Below are 19132 nucleotides of genomic sequence, written 5' to 3' on the forward strand. Positions count from 1 at the left end.
CCTCCTCTCCCTAACAGAGTCCCCATAACCCTCCTCTCCCTAACAGAGCCCCATAACCCTCCTCTCCCTAACAGAGCCCCATAACCCTCCTCTCCCTAACAGAGTCCCCTAACCCTCCTCTCCCTAACAGAGTCCCATAACCCTCCTCTCCCTAACAGAGTCCCATAACCCTCCTCTCCCTAACAGAGCCCCATAACCCTCCTCTCCCTAACAGAGCCCCACAACCCTCCTCTCCCTAACAGAGCCCCATAACCCTCCTCTCCCTAACAGAGTCCCATAACCCTCCTCTCCCTAACAGAGTCCCATAACCCTCCTCTCCCTAACAGAGTCCCATAACCCTCCTCTCCCTAACAGAGTCCCATAACCCTCCTCTCCCTAACAGAGTCCCATAACCCTCCTCTCCCTAACAGAGCCCCATAACCCTCCTCTCCCTAACAGAGCCCATAACCCTCCTCTCCCTAACAGAGTCCCATAACCCTCCTCTCCCTAACAGAGTCCCATAACCCTCCTCTCCTAACAGAGTCCCATAACCCTCCTCTCCTAACAGAGTCCCATAACCCTCCTCTCCCTAACAGAGCCCCACAACCCGCCTCTCCCTAACAGAGTCCCACAACCCTCCTCTCCCTAACAGAGTCCCACAACCCTCCTCTCCCTAACAGAGCCCCATAACCCTCCTCTCCCCTAACAGAGTCCCATAACCCTCCTCTCCCTAACAGAGTCCCATAACCCTCCTCTCCCTAACAGAGCCCCATAACCCTCCTCTCCCTAACAGAGCCCCCATAACTCCTCCTCTCCCTAACAGAGCCCCATAACCCTCCTCTCCCTAACAGAGTCCCATAACCCTCCTCTCCCTAACAGAGTCCCATAACCCTCCTCTCCCTAACAGAGTCCCATAACCCTCCTCTCCCTAACAGAGTCCCATAACCCTCCTCTCCCTAACAGAGTCCCATAACCCTCCTCTCCCTAACAGAGCCCCATAACCCTCCTCTCCCTAACAGAGTCCCATAACCCTCCTCTCCCTAACAGAGCCCCCCCACCCTCCTCTCCCTAACAGAGTCCCATAACCCTCCTCTCCCTAACAGAGTCCCATAACCCTCCTCTCCCTAACAGAGCCCCATAACCCTCCTCTCCCTAACAGAGCCCCATAACCCTCCTCTCCCTAACAGAGTCCCATAACCCTCCTCTCCCTAACAGTCCCATAACCCTCCTCTCCCTAACAGAGCCCCATAACCCTCCTCTCCCTAACAGAGTCCCATAACCCTCCTCTCCCTAACAGAGTCCCATAACCCTCCTCTCCCTAACAGAGCCCCATAACCCTCCTCTCCCTAACAGAGCCCCATAACCCTCCTCTCCCTAACAGAGTCCCATAACCCTCCTCTCCCTAACAGAGTCCCATAACCCTCCTCTCCCTAACAGAGTCCCATAACCCTCCTCTCCCTAACAGAGTCCCATAACCCTCCTCTCCCTAACAGAGTCCCATAACCCTCCCCTCTGTGTGAGGTTGTTCCACCCTGCCCCTGGCTGTCTTGGCACCAGTCCTGTCCTGAACAGAGGACACTGTCCTTCCTGTTCGACCGGGGCAGCATTTCCTGTTTCCTGTCAGCAGGGCACTTAGCCTTAAGGAGGGTCAGTGACTTCAGTTAAATAGAGAGGGCCATCTCAGAAGAGTCTGTTTGTGGCAGTGGTAGTTATCTGATTCTGTTACTACCCAAACCCTGGTCAATGGAGGGCCATCTCAGAAGAGTCTGTTTGTGGCAGTGGTAGTTATCTGATTCTGTTACTACCCAAACCCTGGTCAATGGAGGGCCATCTCAGAAGAGTCTGTTTGTGGCAGTGGTAGTTATCTGATTCTGTTACTACCCAAACCCTGGTCAATGGAGGGCCATCTCAGAAGAGTCTGTTTGTGGCAGTGGTAGTTATCTGATTCTGTTACTACCCAAACCCTGGTCAATGGAGGGCCATCTCAGAAGAGTCAGACTGACACACAGGAGCACTTTTCAACATAAAGGTTCAAAACGTCTATTTGTACAAATGATACCTATTCAAGTTTTAAATCAACCCTGTCACTGGTAGACACAATTCCTGCCTTTTCTGATGAAAATATAATAATGAGACACATTCATATTGATCGGTCGTGTTCTGTTGTAATGAGAACTGATCGGTCGTGTTCTGTTGTAATGAGAACTGATCGGTCGTGTTCTGTTGTAACGAGAACTGATCGGTCGTGTTCTGTTGTAACGAGAACTGATCGGTCGTGTTCTGTTGTAATGAGAACTGATCGGTCGTGTTCTGTTGTAATGAGAACTGATCGGTCGTGTTCTGTTGTAACGAGAACTGATCGGTCGTGTTCTGTTGTAACGAGAACTGATCGGTCGTGTTCTGTTGTAACGAGAACTGATCGGTCGTGTTCTGTTGTAATGAGAACTGATCGGTCGTGTTGTTATGAGAGGCAGACTGATTCCTATTAACATGTATCTAGAGCAACACCCACTCACACCCATTCACAGCTCCAAAGTCCACACAGACACATCACCTAGCAGACCGAGTGGTCCAGGGCACAGATTTATTTTGGAAAAAGAACAACTTTGAATCCACCCAGACTCTTTACAACACAAGGTACCAATATGAAAATAAGATATACACTGTACACACAAAAGTATGTGGACACCCCTTCAAATTAGTGGATTTGGCTATTTCAGCCACACCCGTTCTTGACAGGTGTATAAAACTTGAGCAGACAGCCATGCAATCTCCATGGACAAACATTGCAGTAGAATGGCCTTACTGAAGAGCTCAGTGACTTTCAACGTGGCAGTGTCATAGGATTTTACCTTTCCAACAAGTCAGTTTGTCAAATTTCTGCCCTGCTAACGCTGCCCCGGTCAACTGTAAGTGCTGTTATTGTGAAGTGGTAACGTCTAGGAGCAACAACGGTTCAGCCGCAAAGTGGTAGGCCACACAAGCTCACAGAACGGGACCGCCGAGTGCTGTAGAGTAAAAATCATCTGTCCTCGGTTGCAACACTCACTACTGAGTTCCAAACTGCCTCTGGAAGCAACGTCAGCACAAGAACTGTTCATCGGGAGCTTCATGAAATGGGTTTCCATGACCGAGCAGCCGCACACAAGCCTAAGATCACCATGCGCAATGCCAAGCGTTGGCTGGAGTGGTGTAAAGGTCGCTTCCATTGGACTCTGGAAACGCATTCTCTGGAGTGATGAATCACGCTTCACCATCTGGCAGTCCGATGGACAAATCTAAGTTTGGCGGCTGCCAGGAGAATGCTGCCTGCCCAAATGCATAGTGGCAGCTGTAAAGTTTGGTGGACTAGGAATAATGGTCTGGGGCTGTTTTTCATGGTTCGGGGCTAGGGCCCTTAGTTCCAGTGAAGGGAAATCTTAATGCTACAGCATAAAATGACATTCTAGACGATTCTTCCAACTTTGCGGCAACAGTTTGGGGAAGGCCATTTCCTGTTTCAGCATGACAATGTCCCAGTGTACAAAGCGAGGTCCATACAGGAACGGTTTGTCGAGATCAGTGTGGAAGAACTTGACTGGCCTGCACAGAGCCCTGACCTCAACCCCATCGAACACCTTTGGGATGAATTGGAACGCCGACTGCGAGCCAGGCCTAATCGCCCAACATCAGTGCTCGACCTCACTAATGCTTGTGGCTGAATGGAAGCAAGTCCCCGCAGAAATGTTCCAACATCTAGTGGAAAGCCTTCCCAGAAGAGTGGAGGCTGTTATAGCAGCAAAGGGGGGATCAACTCCATATTAATGACCATGATTTTGGAATGAGATGTTGGACGAGCAGCTGTCCACATACTTTTGGTCATGTAGTGTACTTAACATTTAAAATTCCAATTCAATAAATAATATTCAAACAAATCAAAATGCTGAAATAAATAAAATGTGCATGATGCAACATATCACATTCACTACACTGTAAAAAAAGACAGCATCAATAATTCTGTTGCAGAATGACAATGGACATAACATTTGATTTGACATGTTAGTGTATAATGAGTTGACTCATTGATGCCCTCTGCAGGCCAGGGCGTTAAACTGCAGCACACAGCCATTCGATAGTGCACAATTTAGCGAAACGTTTTGCAAAGGAACAAGTTTTGCAACAAAAACAAGTATTTCTTTTTAGACAAGTTCAGGTTAATCCCGGCCTGTTTCAATCTGTTTTCTTCCATTTAGTACCTAGTGAATACACCCACAGCTGTTCACCCTCATCAGGAGAACAAGATTATGAGAAGAGACTAATAGAACTCAAACATTATGATCAGAAAGGATGAACATCATAAAAGGAATGTTTAAATAGTGTTGCTCCAAATGTCATCTTATATAGAAACAAAACAGATCTTAACAGAGAAGCCCTAGCAAGGTTAAAATGTGACATCATGACCTAATGTGTTCTACATCATCACTTAATATCAGACAGCAACAGGAGGCTCCACCAATCAGAAACACATGGAGGAATGTACTGCCCTGTTCCCTAAGATTTTCACCTTCACACATAATGTACTGCTCTGTCCCCTTCAGCTTCATACATAATGTACTGCTCTGTCCCCTTCAGCTTCATACATAATGTACTGCTCTGTTCCCTAAGACTTTCCAGTCCATTCCATCCAAGTGCACACTTCAGGAGAAGAGTAGAGAATCAAATGTTTTTTTTTTATTTAACCAGGTAAGCCAGTTGAGAACAAGTTCTCATTTACAACTGCGACCTGGCCAAGATAAAGCAAAGCAGTGCGATAAAAACAACACAGAGTTACATATGGGGTAAAACAACATACAGTCAGAAATACAACATGTAGCCTTTCCCTTTGTCGATCCATCAGTAAAATACCTCACAGCTCGACATCAAGCACTTCCACATACTCCTGTACTGTACTGATAGTCACACAGGACACAGCCTCCCAGCCTGACAGTGGAGGGAGGGAGGGAGGGAGGGAGGGAGGACGGGACGGAGGGAGGGAGGGAGACGGGACGGAGGGAGGGAGGACGGGACGGAGGGAGGGAGGACGGGAGGGAGGGAGGGAGGACGGGACGGAGGGAGGGAGGTGGTGGAGGAGGAAGACGTGATCACTCCTGTGGTGTGAAGAAGATAGATGAGTGGTTAGAAGATAGAAGGCTGAGGCATTGTGGGATTGTCCGCATCCCACATGGCACCCTATTCCCTATATAGGGATGTAGCTCAGTTGGTAGCATGCCGTTTGCAACGCCAGGGTTGTGGGTTCGATTCCCACGGGGGGCCAGTATGAAAAATAATAAAATAATGTATGCACTCACTAAAACTGTAAGTTGCTTTGGATAAGAGCGTCTGCTAAATGACTAAAATGTAAATGTAGTGCACTAGTTTTGACCAGAGCCGGTCCGGAATCAGAATCACCTTTATTCGCCAAGTACCAGGAATTTCACCTGGTGAAGTGGTGCTGATTGACATCATCTTACAATAAAACAGAATATACTGGTCAAAAGTAGTGCACTATATAGGGAATAGGGTGCCATTCTCTGGTCTAAAGTAGTGCACTATATAGGGAATAGGGTGCCATTCTCTGGTCTAAAGTAGTGCACTATATAGGGAATAGGGTGCCATTCTCTGGTCTAAAGTAGTGCACTATATAGGGAATAGGGTGCCATTTGGGACACAGTCATATTGTTGGCCCTTCCCGTCCATCAGATGGCGATGCCCCTCCCGTCCATCAGATGGCGATGCCCTTCCCGTCCATCAGATGGCGATGCCCTTCCCGTCCATCAGATGGCGATGCCCCTCCCGTCCATCAGATGGCGATGCCCCTCCCGTCCATCAGATGGCGATGCCCCTCCCGTCCATCAGATGGCGATGCCCTTCCCGTCCATCAGATGGCGATGCCCTTCCCGTCCATCAGATGGCGATGCCCTTCCCGTCCATCAGATGTCGATGGCGATGCCGTGCTTGGTGGACATCATGTCTCTAGTTCCTGTCAGGTACATGAGTACAGAGCACAGGTGTGGCAGGGTGGCTGTGATGCTCACATACAGCCAATAGGAGATGGGGGCCGTGTTGCCGAACGGACACACCCACAGGCCACGGCGGACCCCGTCTCTGATGTGATGTGAGGCCAGGGAGATAAAGAGCAGCCAGGGTAGAGAGCACCATGAGTCCTTTAGCCTGCCCAGCCACAGCACCAGCCTCAGAGAGAGGCAGAGGACAGGGACTACAGAGGAGCAGTGGAGGGGGGGGCGGTGGGGCAGGCTGGTGGCTGCCTGCAGGAGGAAACAGTCAGATCACATATCAGAAGAGATAGGAGGTTATTGTTTCTATATTCCTTCATAAACACTGTGGGCCAGTTTCCCAGACACAGATAAGGCCTTGTCCTGGACTGAAGTTCTCTCAGTGGATATCTTCATCTTTTCTGTCCAGGGCTAGGACTAATCTGCTGTCTGGGAAACTGTACACTAATCTATAAATGACACTGAAAACAAAAGGGAGAATGTTCCATAAATGTTCCTTACTTTGAGTGACAGAGAGCCCGCCATATAGAAGTGATCCAGGTCGATAACAGAGGCCAGTATCCCTGCTAGGATCACTTCATAGAAGTCACTCTTCTTCCTGAGGCCAATGACAATCGCCCAGGACCAGAGGCCTATCAGACCATGGACGGTGTTGTCCAGCGCTGCCCGCAGCCACGGGTGCTGTTGGAGAAGGGTCAGCTGCAGGACATGATCAGCCAGCACACAGAAGGCCCCCAGGGCAGTGCTGGCCAGCAGGGAGGCAGAGGAGAAGGTCTGGAGCAGGGCCTGGGCTTTCTCTGTTTCCACAGCCAGGCTCAGGGGCATGGAGCCGCCCGTACCACCAGCAGAGGAGTCCAGCTTGGAGTGATACCCTCGCATGGCGCTGCTGGAGAGAGGAGGTCAGCAACACCTAGCTGGCACACTAGAAGACAGAATACTGTAAACATCATACATTAGACATGATGGAAGTAGCTCTGGTCCAGGGTAACATCATACATTAGACATGATGGAAGTAGCTCTGGTCCAGGGTAACATCATAGATAAGGCATGATGGAAGTAGCTCTGGTCCAGGGCCTTGAAGAAGGCCTTGAAGAATGCTCAGCATCAGAAACCCACAAGTAAATGTCCTGGACCAGAGCTAGAATCGAACCTACACCAATGTAGACTTTAGCATAAAGCCACTGTCTTTTTACCTTTACTGTCCTTTTGATAACCAAGGCAACTGTTCCTTTAAGAAGTCACTGTGGATCATGATCTCTAAATAGAGCTCTATCCTACTGGAGCTGAGGAGATATGTAGACCAGGCCATACTCATAATAACCTGGGTTCTATTCATTAGTGCACACTGTAGTGAAACGTTTAGAAACAGAAAAACTAACATTTGTGTTTCTTATTGGTTAAGTGCAGTCCCTTTCTGTTAGTCTTTTGCTCCATTTGGTGCCTTGTGAATATTACCCTGAATTAGCCTGACTACATGCCAGAATAGGCAGTACAATGTGCATAAGTCATTTCTTCAATCAATCTACCATCCAAAAGCAAAGTCACTGACAGCAATAAAGGCCAGATCTTTCCAAAGAGATGCAGACGGGCCTGAATGATGCAGAACCAGAATGATGAGAGAACTGTCAGGGAAAGGCTCATATTTGGCTCCTTATGGTACCAAGACGTTCCATTGAAGAATACGGATGACATTTATTCTTGTTTTTTTTTAATGTTTTGTAGAGAACACATATCTGTTTGATTGACAAAATGCAACCTTAGGCAGAATTCAACTCATGCATCCGGTGTAGTTAGCTAGCTAACTAGCCGTGAAAATAGTTGGATTGTCTGTTTAGGCGGGCAGAAGACTAAAACATGTCACTAAGAAATAACTACCTAGCTAGCTAGCCAACGTTAGTTACAATACTTCATTATGTTCAATGTCAAAAAGTTGATATCACGACGTTAACTAGCTGGATAGCTAGCTAACTATTGGATCAGCTTAGACTGTGCAACATCACATGACAACATAATGTGTTCATTTTAGACTGAATATACTTTTGTATTTCAAGATGATTCATTTAGCTAGCTAGCTAATGTATTAGCTAGGTAATGCTAGCTAATAACAGCCATCCTATCTGCGAAACGGTTGGCTAACGTTATAGACGACAGGTGTGTTTGATTTCCAAGATCTAACAATGTGATGAGGCCAAAAGTTATCGAAATTAAATGACGCCGTTAATGAAAATGATAGCTACATTTGTCACTCACCCCATTGTAGCTAAATTCGTCCATCTACTGTAGGCTAGCTACCGTCTGTCCACACCGTTTCTAAACCCGTAACCCAGAGGCGCAACACGGCGAGACTTCCGGGAACGCTTGACGAACAGACCAAACAGACCAGGCCGGGGTTTGGGCTTTGAGAAACAACTGAGAGAATTGAAAACTTCTCCAGTAGTTGTTAATTTTCTTGAAATCTAAAAAGCACAACCTAGATTCGAGACAATCTATTAAGTAGTTGAACATGTTATTAACCAAACCTCGTGAAAGTGACAAACTGTCACGTTTTCATTTTTTGTCGAAAGCATCTTTATATGTACGGACTACCGTTTATTTGACGGACTGCACATGCGCAGTTCGGCACGAGACGACCGTTAGACCCGATTATGTGGTTCTACGCATGCGTTTAGCTCATCCGGGATTTCTATTGGAGAAACCGTTTTAGCCTATCTTTATACTGTATTGTCTTTGGTCTGTCTGTCTGTCTGTCTGTCTGTCTGTATGTCTGTCTGTCTGTCTGTCTGTCTGTCTGCCTGTCTGTCTGTCTGCCTGTCTGTCTGTGTACAGTAGAAAAAATCCATCCCAGTTCTGCCCCCTCAGTGGGCGTGTACCCGAAGACATTATTGGTGGAAAGAGCTGTCAGTAATTTATTACGGAAGAATGCATGTCCAATCATGGACGAGACTGGTCTAACCATGATAATTAGTTTATTATTTGTTTGGCATACTATAAACATATTCTTAAAGGGACATTTCTAATCAAATTAAATCACATTTTATTTGTCACATACACATATTTAACAGATGTTATTGTGGGTGTAGTGAAATGCTTGTGTTCCTAGCTCCAACAGTGCAGTGGTATCTAACGATACACAACAATACACACAAATATAAAAGTAAAAGAATGGAATTAAGAAATAAATATTAGAATGAGCATTGTAAGAGTCCGGAGTACGTATATATACACTGAACAAAATTATATATGCAAAATGTAAAGTGCTGGTCCCATGTTTCACAAGCTGAATTAAAAGATCCCAAAAATGTTCCATACTGAATGCACAAAAAGGTTATTTCTCTCAAATTTTGTGCACAAATTTGGTTGCATCCCTATTAGCGAGGATTTTATCCTTTGTCAAGATAATCCATCACCTGACAGGTGTGACATATCAAGAAGCTGATTAAACAGCATGATCATTACACAGGTGCACCTTGTGCTGAGGACAATAAAAGGCCACTCTAAAAGGTGCCGTTTTGTCACACAACACAATGCCACAGATGTGTCAGGTTTTGAAGGAGCGTGCAATTGCCAGAGAATTTTATGTTAATGTCTCTACCATAAACCGCCTCCAACTGCATCTCAGTGCTTGAGGCGTCACTACAGACCCCCTGGTTCGATTCCAGGCTGTATCACAACCGGCCATGATTGGGAGTCCCATAGGGCAGCGCACAATTGGCCCAGCGTCGTCCGGGTTTGGCCGGTGTAGGCCGTCATTGTAAATAAGAATTTGTTCTTAACTGACTTGCCTAGTTAAATAAAGGTAAAAAAAGAAAAAAAATAGATTTTGGCTGTACGTCCAACCGGCCTCACAACCGCAGACCACATGTAACCACGCAAGACCAGAACCTCCACATCCGTCTTCTTCACCTGCGGGATCGTCAGAGGGGGGAGTGGGGTGCGGAGGAGTATTTCTGTCAGTAATAAAGCCCTTTTGTGGGGAAAAACTCATTCTGATTGGCTGGGCCTGGCATTGTACAACCACTCCAGTACCCCTGAACATTGAATAAGGTACTGACACTGACCTGTATATACAACCACTCCAGTACCCCTGCACATTGAATAAGGTACTGACACTGACCTGTATATTCAACCACTCCAGTACCCCTGCACATTGAATAAGGTACTGACACTGACCTGTATATCCAACCACTCCAGTACCCCTGCACATTGAATAAGGTACTGACACTGACCTGTATATCCAACCACTCCAGTATCCCTGCACATTGAATAAGGTACTGACACTGACCTGTATATCCAACCACTCCAGTACCCCTGCACATTGAACAAGGTACTGACACTGACACTGACCTGTATATAATCGTACTTCTTGTGTGTTTTTTATTTTATTATATTTTCTATTATTATTATTATTATTATTATTATTATTATTATTATTTTATTATTATTATCACTGCATTATTTGGGAACGAGCTCTCAAGGTAAGAATTTCACTGTACTGTTTTACAGCTGTTGTATCCTGTGCACGTGGCAAATAAACTTTGAAACTTGACCGCTACATAGTGCTATGATAGTTAAAATGTAAGATGCTAAAACTAAGAATTTAAACGTTTCCCTACCAGATACACATTTTACAAAGCTTTGTGGATTAACATATAGGTGTAATGGTGAATAGTCAGTTATCTATTAAAATATAGGTCTATTAGTGCAGTGTTTCCCAAAGTTTTTCCTCGAGTAGCCCCAACAGTGCACTTTATTTTGTAACCCTGGACAAACACACCTGATTCAATTTGTCAACTAATCATCATCCCTTAATGAGTTGAATGATGTGTGTACACAAGGACCAGGGTCAGTTATCTATCAACATATAGGACTACTGGTGTATGGTCAGTTATCTATCAACATATAGGACTACTGGTGTATGGTCAGTTATCTATCAACATATAGGACTACTGGTGTATTTTATTTGTGAATGCAGAGTAAAAAAATAAAAAATGAACACAGGAGGAATAAAATAAAATACACAAGAATGGAGCTATAGACAGGAAGTAACAGATCAAGGTGGAGCTATATACAGGAAGTACCAGATCAATGTGGAGCTGTATACAGGAAGTACCAGAACAATGTGGAGCTATATACAGGAAGTACCAGTACCAGGAAGTACCAGTACCAGATCAATGTGGAGCTATATACAGGAAGTACCAGATCAATGTGGAGCTATAAACAGGAAGAACCAGTACCAGGTCAATGTGGAGCTACATACAGGAAGTACAAGTACCAGATCAACGTGGAGCTATATACAGGAAGTACCAGTACCAGATCAATGTGGAGCTAAATACAGGGAGTACCAGTACCAGATCAATGTGGAGCTATATACAGGGAGTACCAGTACCAGATCAATGTGGAGCTTTATACAGGAAGTACCAGATCAATGTGGAGCTATATACAGGGAGTACCAGTACCAGATCAATGTGGAGCTATATACAGGGAGTACCAGTACCAGATCAATGTGGAGCTATATACAGGGAGTACCAGTACCAGATCAATGTGGAGCTATATACAGAAAGTACCGGTACCAGATCAATGTGGAGCTATATACAGGATTACCAGTACCAGATCAATGTGGAGCTATATACAGGAAGTACCAGTACCAGATCAATGTGGAGCTATATACAGGGAGTACCAGATCAATGTGGATCTATATACAGGAAGTACCAGATCAATTAGGAGCTATATACAGGAAGTACCAGATTAATGCAGAGCTATATACAGGAAGTACCAGATCAATGTGGAGCTATATACCGGAAGTAACATTATCAGATCAACGTGGAGCTATAAACAGGAAGAACCAGTACCAGGTCAATGCGGAGCTATATACAGGAAGTACCAGATCAATGTGGAGCTATATACCGGAAGTAACATTATCAGATCAACGTGGAGCTATATACAGGAAGTACCGGTACCATATCAATGTGTAGCTATATACAAGGAGTACCAGTACCAGATCAATGTGGAGCTATATACAGGGAGTACCAGTACCAGATCAATGAGGAGCTATATACAGGGAGTACCAGATCAATGTGGAGCTATATACAGGGAGTACCAGTACCAGATCAATGAGGAGCTATATACAGGAAGTTCCAGTACCAGATCAATGTGGAGCTATATACAGGGAGTACCAGTACCATATCAATGTGGAGCTATATACAGGGAGTACCAGTACCAGATCAATGTGGAGCTATATACAGGAAGTACCAGTACCAGATCAATGTGGAGCTATATACAGGGAGTACCAGTACCAGATCAATGTGGAGCTATATACAGGGAGTACCAGTACCAGATCAATGTGGAGCTATATAAAGGGAGTACCAGTACCAGATCAATGTGGAGCTATATACAGGGAGTACCAGTACCAGATCAATGTGGAGCTATATAAAGGGAGTACCAGTACCAGATCAATGTGGAGCTATATACAGGGAGTACCAGTACCAGATCAATGTGGAGCTATATACAGGGAGTACCAGTACCAGATCAATGTGGAGCTATATACAGGGAGTACCAGTACCAGATCAATGTGCAGCTATATGCAGGGAGTACCAGTACCAGATCAATGTGCAGTCTTCTTTCACCACCTGGTCCTGCTGATATTTGGAGACGGGATACAGTAGCCGTGAGTCCAGCTTGGGGTTGTACTGGGCCAGCGACTCCTGGTGATAATGCAGGATGAGCTCCGCCACAGAGGAAAAGGTCAGCGGCTCAGAGAAGCCGTACTTGCCGCCTTTCCTGAGAGTCAATGTGTATTCTCCTTGCACCTTGCTTGAGGCGTCTCGGACCAAGAAAGTCCCATCCGGAGTGTCTCTCATCTTCTCATTCACCTCCTCTCTGGAAATGTCTCCCCAGTACCACTCTGCATCAGCCATCTTGCTGCCGTCTCCATTGATCACAGAGGATGCCATGGCTTTGGTTTTGGAAGGCTTGGGAGGCAGTCTCTCCTGCACCTGGGCAGAAACCTGACGATCTTCTTCTGACCCAGCGGTGAGCAGCAGAGGGCTGAAGAGGAGTATGAGGGTGTGTGGGTCCAGGCCATTGTGGGCCGAGCTCTGGCCCACTCGGTCCAGGTGTCTGAGAAAAATGAAACTTTCATTTCATAACATAATCAACTTAAATACGTCACATTCTGCAATATAAACTGGCTGTCAACCATTAAATAAACAAAACACATTTTTTTCTACAATATTTTTGTTATTTTATTTTGCCTAAAACTGATGTTTGAGAAACGGGTAAAATAAAGTATGTTTCTATAACTCTCATCCCAAACAAAACCAAACCAAACGAGCCCAAACAAAACCAAACCAAACGAGCCCAAACAAAACCAAACCAAACGAGCCCAAACAAAACCAAACCAAACGAGCCCAAACAAAACCAAACTCATCTCCAATACAGAAAAACGTGCAGTCCAAATAAATTGTGTGCCAGGGCAGCACTGGCTAAACGGAAAACACAAAACGTATTGACTGCCCACCATTGAGACAATCAGCAACCAAGTTGTCCTTACCATGGACATGTCTGATTACAAGAGGAAACTCCTGCAATATCCGTAGTAACTTTCCTCCCATGATTTTCCTCAGTGGAATTTGTGTGATTGGGTCAGAGTCACCAACATCAAATGTCATGCTCTAGTTCATTTGTCTGGGTTGGCACATCTGAGAATAAACCCTGATATTCATAAAGCAATGCATCAATGTCGCCTTTTTCCTCCAGAGACAAGTGTGCCAAAAAGCTATCAAGGTTTTCTAGAATCTCTGAGTTACTCAACCGTCCAACCGGCACAGTGTGTATTAGGCTTTCCTCGTACCCTTGAGGAAGACTATAGTCAACGGTGACAGCAGTGGCCAGAGGCAGAACATCACTACTGGTTTCGCCGCCCGATTGTAGTGGGTGAAGTATGGTTCAACATGTTGACGTGACACAGCTGGGATTTTCTCCTGCACACCGGAGTGGCGATGATGTAATCCAGATGACCAGTTTTGGGGTAAGGGCCTGAAAAGCGAGCTTGCAACCATGAACCCAGAATGGGCAACAAAACCCAGGACTTGGTCACCCACATCGAAAGTGCGGTTCCAGGCCTTCCAATCGTACCAAACTTTAATTTTCGTTTGCGCCCTCTCCAGATTCTCACTGGCAAACTCACAGGTGCAATGCAATCTGTATTGAAAAGCACTAACCTGCTCCAACAGATTTGTTTTTGTTTTTAAGGTGTCACCCTGCAACAACCTCTCTCTCAGCAACCTCAAAGGACCTCTGACATGATGTCCAAACACAAGTTAATTCGGACTAAAACCAAGAGATTCCTGAACAACCACCCCTTCATCCCAGTCTTTCTCAAACTCAAAACAGTATGCTCTCAACAGACTTCAAAATCTGATGAAATCTCTCCAGAGCACCTTGGGACTCTGGGTGGTAGGCACTAGAGGGGCAGTGGGTTACATCCGACTGTTGTAGCACTTGCTGGAAGACCTTTGACATGAAATTCTAACCTTGGTCCGACTGCACTACCTGCGGAAGTCCAAATGTTGAAAAATAATTTCACTAGGGCCTTAACAATACTGGGAGCTGTGATCTTCCTCAGTGGAATGGCCTCAGGGAAAAGAATGGCAGCACACATAATGGTTAAGATAAACTGGTTACCACTCTTTGCTTTAGGCAAAGGACCAACACAGTCCACCAGAACCCTGCTGAAATGTTTGTCAAAAACAGGAATAGGCTGCAAAGGTGCAACCGGTACAGCTTGGTTTGGTTTTGGTCCGCTGGCAAACGCGACAGGATTTACAGTAAGACACAACATCCTGTTTCAGACCAGGCCAGAAGAAGTTACACAAGATATGGTCATACGTCTTGTTGACCCCAAGATGGCCTGCCACACTACCATCGGGAGCCAACCGGTCATACGTCTTGTTGACCCCAAGATGGCCTGCCATACTACCATCGGGATCCAACCGGTCATACGTCTTGTTGACCCCAAGATGGCCTGCCATACTACCATCGGGTGCCAACCGGTCATACATCTTGTTCAGCCCAAGATGGCCTGCCATATTACCATCGTGAGCCAACCTCAGTATCTCTTGTCGAAGCGTAACTGGAATGACAATTTGAGATACACTGGCCAATCATCTTGCCCAGAAGTGGTGTGAGAACACAATTTCTTCATTAGAACACCATCTGTCAAAGTAACCCACACAAACTTCATCAAACTCCTCCTCTGGACGTAGCTCAGCAAAAAGACAGGAGAGGGAAACATCATTACTGTGTTCCACAATCAGCTGCTTCCATCATCTCAGCTGTAGGAACCCTCGCTCACCGTTGGGGTTTTCAACTCAGGAGGCTCAGCGAAATCAGGATCATCCATAAACGTCTCAGACAGACCGACCATGGTGGGATTGCTGACATCCTCCTCAACACTAGACTTGTTCCCAGCAACTTTCTTAGACATAGCACGTGTAATGGCACATGCTGGGAACACTCTAGAGTACTTTACTGATAACCCATCAGGTTCTCCTACTCCGGGTTCCTTACAAATGACAGGATTTGGCATGACCTTCCCTCCAGCCAAATCGTTTCCCAAAATGAATTAAACCCCCTTCACCGGTAGGTTAGGCCTCACTCCAATGACAACGGAACCAGAAATAAGACCAGACTTCTGTTCCACATTATACACTGCTCAAAAAAATAAAGGGAACACTTAAACAACACAATGTAACTCCAAGTCAATCACACTTCTGTGAAATCAAACTGTCCACATATGAAGCAACACTGATTGACAATACATTTCACATGCTGTTGTGCAAATGGAATAGACAACAGGTGGAAATTATAGGCAATTAGCAAAACACCCCCAATAAAGGACTGGTTTTGCAGGTGGTGACCACAGACCACTTCTCAATTCCTATGCTTCCTGGCTGATGTTTTGGTCACTTTTGAATGCTGGCGGTGCTTTCACTCTAGTGGTAGCATGAGACGGAGTCTACAACCCACACAAGTGGCTCAAGTAGTGCAGCTCATCCAGGATGGCACATCAATGCGAGCTGTGGCAAGAAGGTTTGCTGTGTCTGTCAGCGTAGTGTCCAGAGCATGGAGGCGCTACCAGGAGACAGGCCAGTACATCAGGAGACGTGGAGGAGGCCGTAGGAGGGCAACAACCCAGCAGCAGGACTGCTACCTCCAACTTTGTGCAAGGAGGAGGAGCACTGCCAGAGCCCTGCAAAATGACCTCCAGCAGGCCACAAATGTGCATGTGTCTGCTCAAACGGTCAGAAACAGACTCCATGAGGGTGGTATGAGGGCCCGACGTCCACAGGTGGGGGTTGTGCTTACAGCCCAACACCGTGCAGGACGTTTGGCATTTGCCAGAGAACACCAAGATTGGCAAATTCGCCACTGGCGCCCTGTGCTCTTCACAGATGAAAGCAGGTTCACACTGAGCACATGTGACAGACGTGACAGAGTCTGGAGACGCCGTGGAGAACGTTCTGCTGCCTGCAACATCCTCCAGCATGACCGGTTTGGCGGTGGGTCAGTCATGGTGTGGGGTGGCATTTCTTTGGGGGCCGCACAGCCCTCCATGTGCTCGCCAGAGGTAGCCTGACTGCCATTAGGTACCAAGATGAGATCCTCAGACCCCTTGTGAGACCATATGCTGGTGCGGTTGGCCCTGGGTTCCTCCTAATGCAAGACAATGCTAGACCTCATGTGGCTGGAGTGTGTCAGCAGTTCCTGCAAGAGGAAGGCATTGATGCTATGGACTGGCCCGCCCGTTCCCCAGACCTGAATCCAATTGAGCACATCTGGGACATCATGTCTCGCTCCATCCACCAACGCCACGTTGCACCACAGACAGTCCAGGAGTTGGCGGATGCTTTAGTCCAGGTCTGGGAGGAGATCCCTCAGGAGACCATCCGCCACATCATCAGGAGCATGCCCAGGCGTTGTAGGGAGGTCATACAGGCATGTGGAGGCCACACACACTACTGAGTCTCATTTTGACTTGTTTTAAGGACATTACATCCAAGTTGGATCAGCCTGTAGTGTGGTTTTCCACTTTAATTTTGAGGGTGACTCCAAATCCAGACCTCCATGGGTTGATAAATTTGATTTCCATTGATAATTTTTGTGTGATTTTGTTGTCAGCACATTCAACTATGTAAAGAAAAAAGTATTTAATAAGATTATTTCATTCATTCAGATCTAGGATGTGTTATTTTAGTGTTCCCTTTATTTTTTTGAGCAGTGTACAAAGGAACTTCCATGCAACCCATCTACACGCCTTGAACTAACACACTGTAACCAGTTGCTGAAATGTCAGAAAGGCAAAACACCCTCCAACATGAAGGACTGGGCATCCCCAGCGTCTCGCAGTATCTTCACCGGCTGCTTAACAGCATCACCACTCTGCGGAGGCACGAACCAAAGGGTTCATACACATCTGATCCAAAATCTTGTTTAGGAGATACGCCAGTCCCAACCAGAGACTTAATGGGCACAAGAAGAAACGGCTGGGTGCTTTGTTTGTGAAGGCACTTTCATGTGTCAACACGAACGCATCTGCAAGAACTTCAGCTTTGTCAATAGTGAGATCCTTGTGCTCATAAATGTAGGTAGCAACCCTTTCGTGAAGGCAATTCTTGAACTGTTCGAAAAGTATGAGTGTCTTTAAATCATCAAGGTCCTTGACCTCTTGAGAACCACACCACCAATCAAAAAGACATGCTTGTTCCCTTGCGAACTCATCATGGCTTTGTGATTCTGTCTTTCGGTATTTATGGAACTGTTGTCTGTATGCCTCTGGGACCAACATGTAAGCCTGATGGATAACAGCTTTAACAGTGTCTTAATCTGAAGTCTGGTCAAGAGATACAGCGGCCTACACTTTCTGAGCCATAAGAACACTTTGAGGGAGCAGTGACCAAATATCGCGAGGCCATTTTAGGGACGTGGCAATCCGCTCAAACAGAGTAAAATATACATCCACCTCCTTTTCGTTGAAAGGCGGTACAAGTCGGCTGTTGTGACCAAGATCAAACTCTGTTAAGGGTGCAGGACGGCCTGAATGGATTCGGAGTGCTTCCAGATCCATCTCTTTTAATTGAATGGCATGCGCACGTTCTTCTTGTTCTAGTCTGGCTGCACGTTCTTCTTGTTCTAGTCTGGCTGCACGTTCTTCTTGTTCTAGTCTGACTGCACGTTCTCGTTCTTCTTCTTGTTCTAGTCTGGCTGCACGCTCATCTTGTCTTTCCCTGTGCTCCAACTAATTGATGTTGCTCCAATCTCTCCTCACGTTCTCTTTCCTTGTGCACAAGCTCTAATTTCTGTTGCTTCAACTTTGCCTCAGTTGCACATCTATGAGACTCACCCCACTACCCAGAGCACCCTTTTCATCAACCTCACTCGCCGGAAGGGTTTCCTCCTCCACCAAAGTAGTACCGATCAACTCTTTGACTACTGCTTTTGGATCGCCAGATACGTAGAATAAACTATAGGATATCAATTGAAGTCCCTAGGAGGCCCTATATGTCTAACTTAGCTGCAATTTGTTGAAATTTTCTTCACTTTCAGGAGAAAGACAAGCAGGCAAGGCTCCCAGACCACAAATGGGGAGGTCTTAATGCTCCAAAAAGAAGTGCTGCTCCTAGAAAAAACTAAATTAGAAACTGAAATGAATAAACTGGGGGTAGAGACACAAACTTTGAATTTGAAAACTATACTGCCAAGATCCAGAAACTACAAGCAAGTGGACTCATCCCAATCACAAGTATCCCTTAACTACTGCAGCCTAAATAACAATATTAATACTATATAAAAAATATATGTATTAATGTCTGAATGAAGACAATAAAACGAGTAGAAAAGTATGATTGTAGCTAATAATGTATTATTTTGTTTTACATTGTGAGCAGATTTGAACGCTTATTTGATAGATAAAGGGATGGTAGGTTTTATATTGTAGATTAGAAGAAGAACACATTTACTTAATAATTATAATAAAACAGATTTAAAGTGCCAAGAACACAAGAGTAAGGATAAAACAGTTAATTAAAAGCTAGGACTTAGTGAGGGGGCAGAGCTAAGTTCAG

At 45.8% G+C, this 19132-nt stretch overlaps 2 protein-coding genes across 4 annotated transcripts; both read right to left on the bottom strand.

Moving 5' to 3' along the window:
• Positions 1–5594: 5594 nt before the first annotated feature.
• Positions 5595–8621, bottom strand: LOC121574283 (transmembrane protein 267). Of its 3 annotated transcripts, none has more exons than XM_041886903.2 (3): positions 8262–8621; positions 6513–6897; positions 5595–6263 (listed from the first exon to the last, which is right to left on the bottom strand). In XM_041886903.2, the coding sequence occupies exons 1-3, from the start codon at positions 8264–8266 to the stop codon at positions 5928–5930; spliced, it is 726 nt and encodes a 241-aa protein (XP_041742837.1). In that variant the 5' UTR covers positions 8267–8621; the 3' UTR covers positions 5595–5927. The 3 variants fall into 3 exon arrangements, with proteins under 3 accessions (XP_041742837.1, XP_041742839.1, XP_041742838.1); XM_041886905.2 differs by having other exon boundaries at positions 6513–6948; positions 8262–8616; XM_041886904.2 differs by having other exon boundaries at positions 6513–6933; positions 8262–8612.
• Positions 8622–11821: 3200 nt separating this feature from the next.
• On the bottom strand, positions 11822–13061 carry LOC121574500 (phosphatidylinositol 3-kinase regulatory subunit gamma-like). Its single transcript, XM_041887109.1, has 2 exons — positions 12609–13061; positions 11822–11837 (listed from the first exon to the last, which is right to left on the bottom strand). Exons 1-2 carry the CDS (start codon positions 12959–12961, stop codon positions 11822–11824), a joined length of 369 nt encoding a protein of 122 aa, XP_041743043.1. The 5' UTR covers positions 12962–13061.
• Between the last annotated feature and the right edge of the window lie 6071 nt (positions 13062–19132).

Source organism: Coregonus clupeaformis, chromosome 9 (assembly GCF_020615455.1).
Source record: "Coregonus clupeaformis isolate EN_2021a chromosome 9, ASM2061545v1, whole genome shotgun sequence".
Classification (NCBI taxonomy): domain Eukaryota; kingdom Metazoa; phylum Chordata; class Actinopteri; order Salmoniformes; family Salmonidae; genus Coregonus; species Coregonus clupeaformis.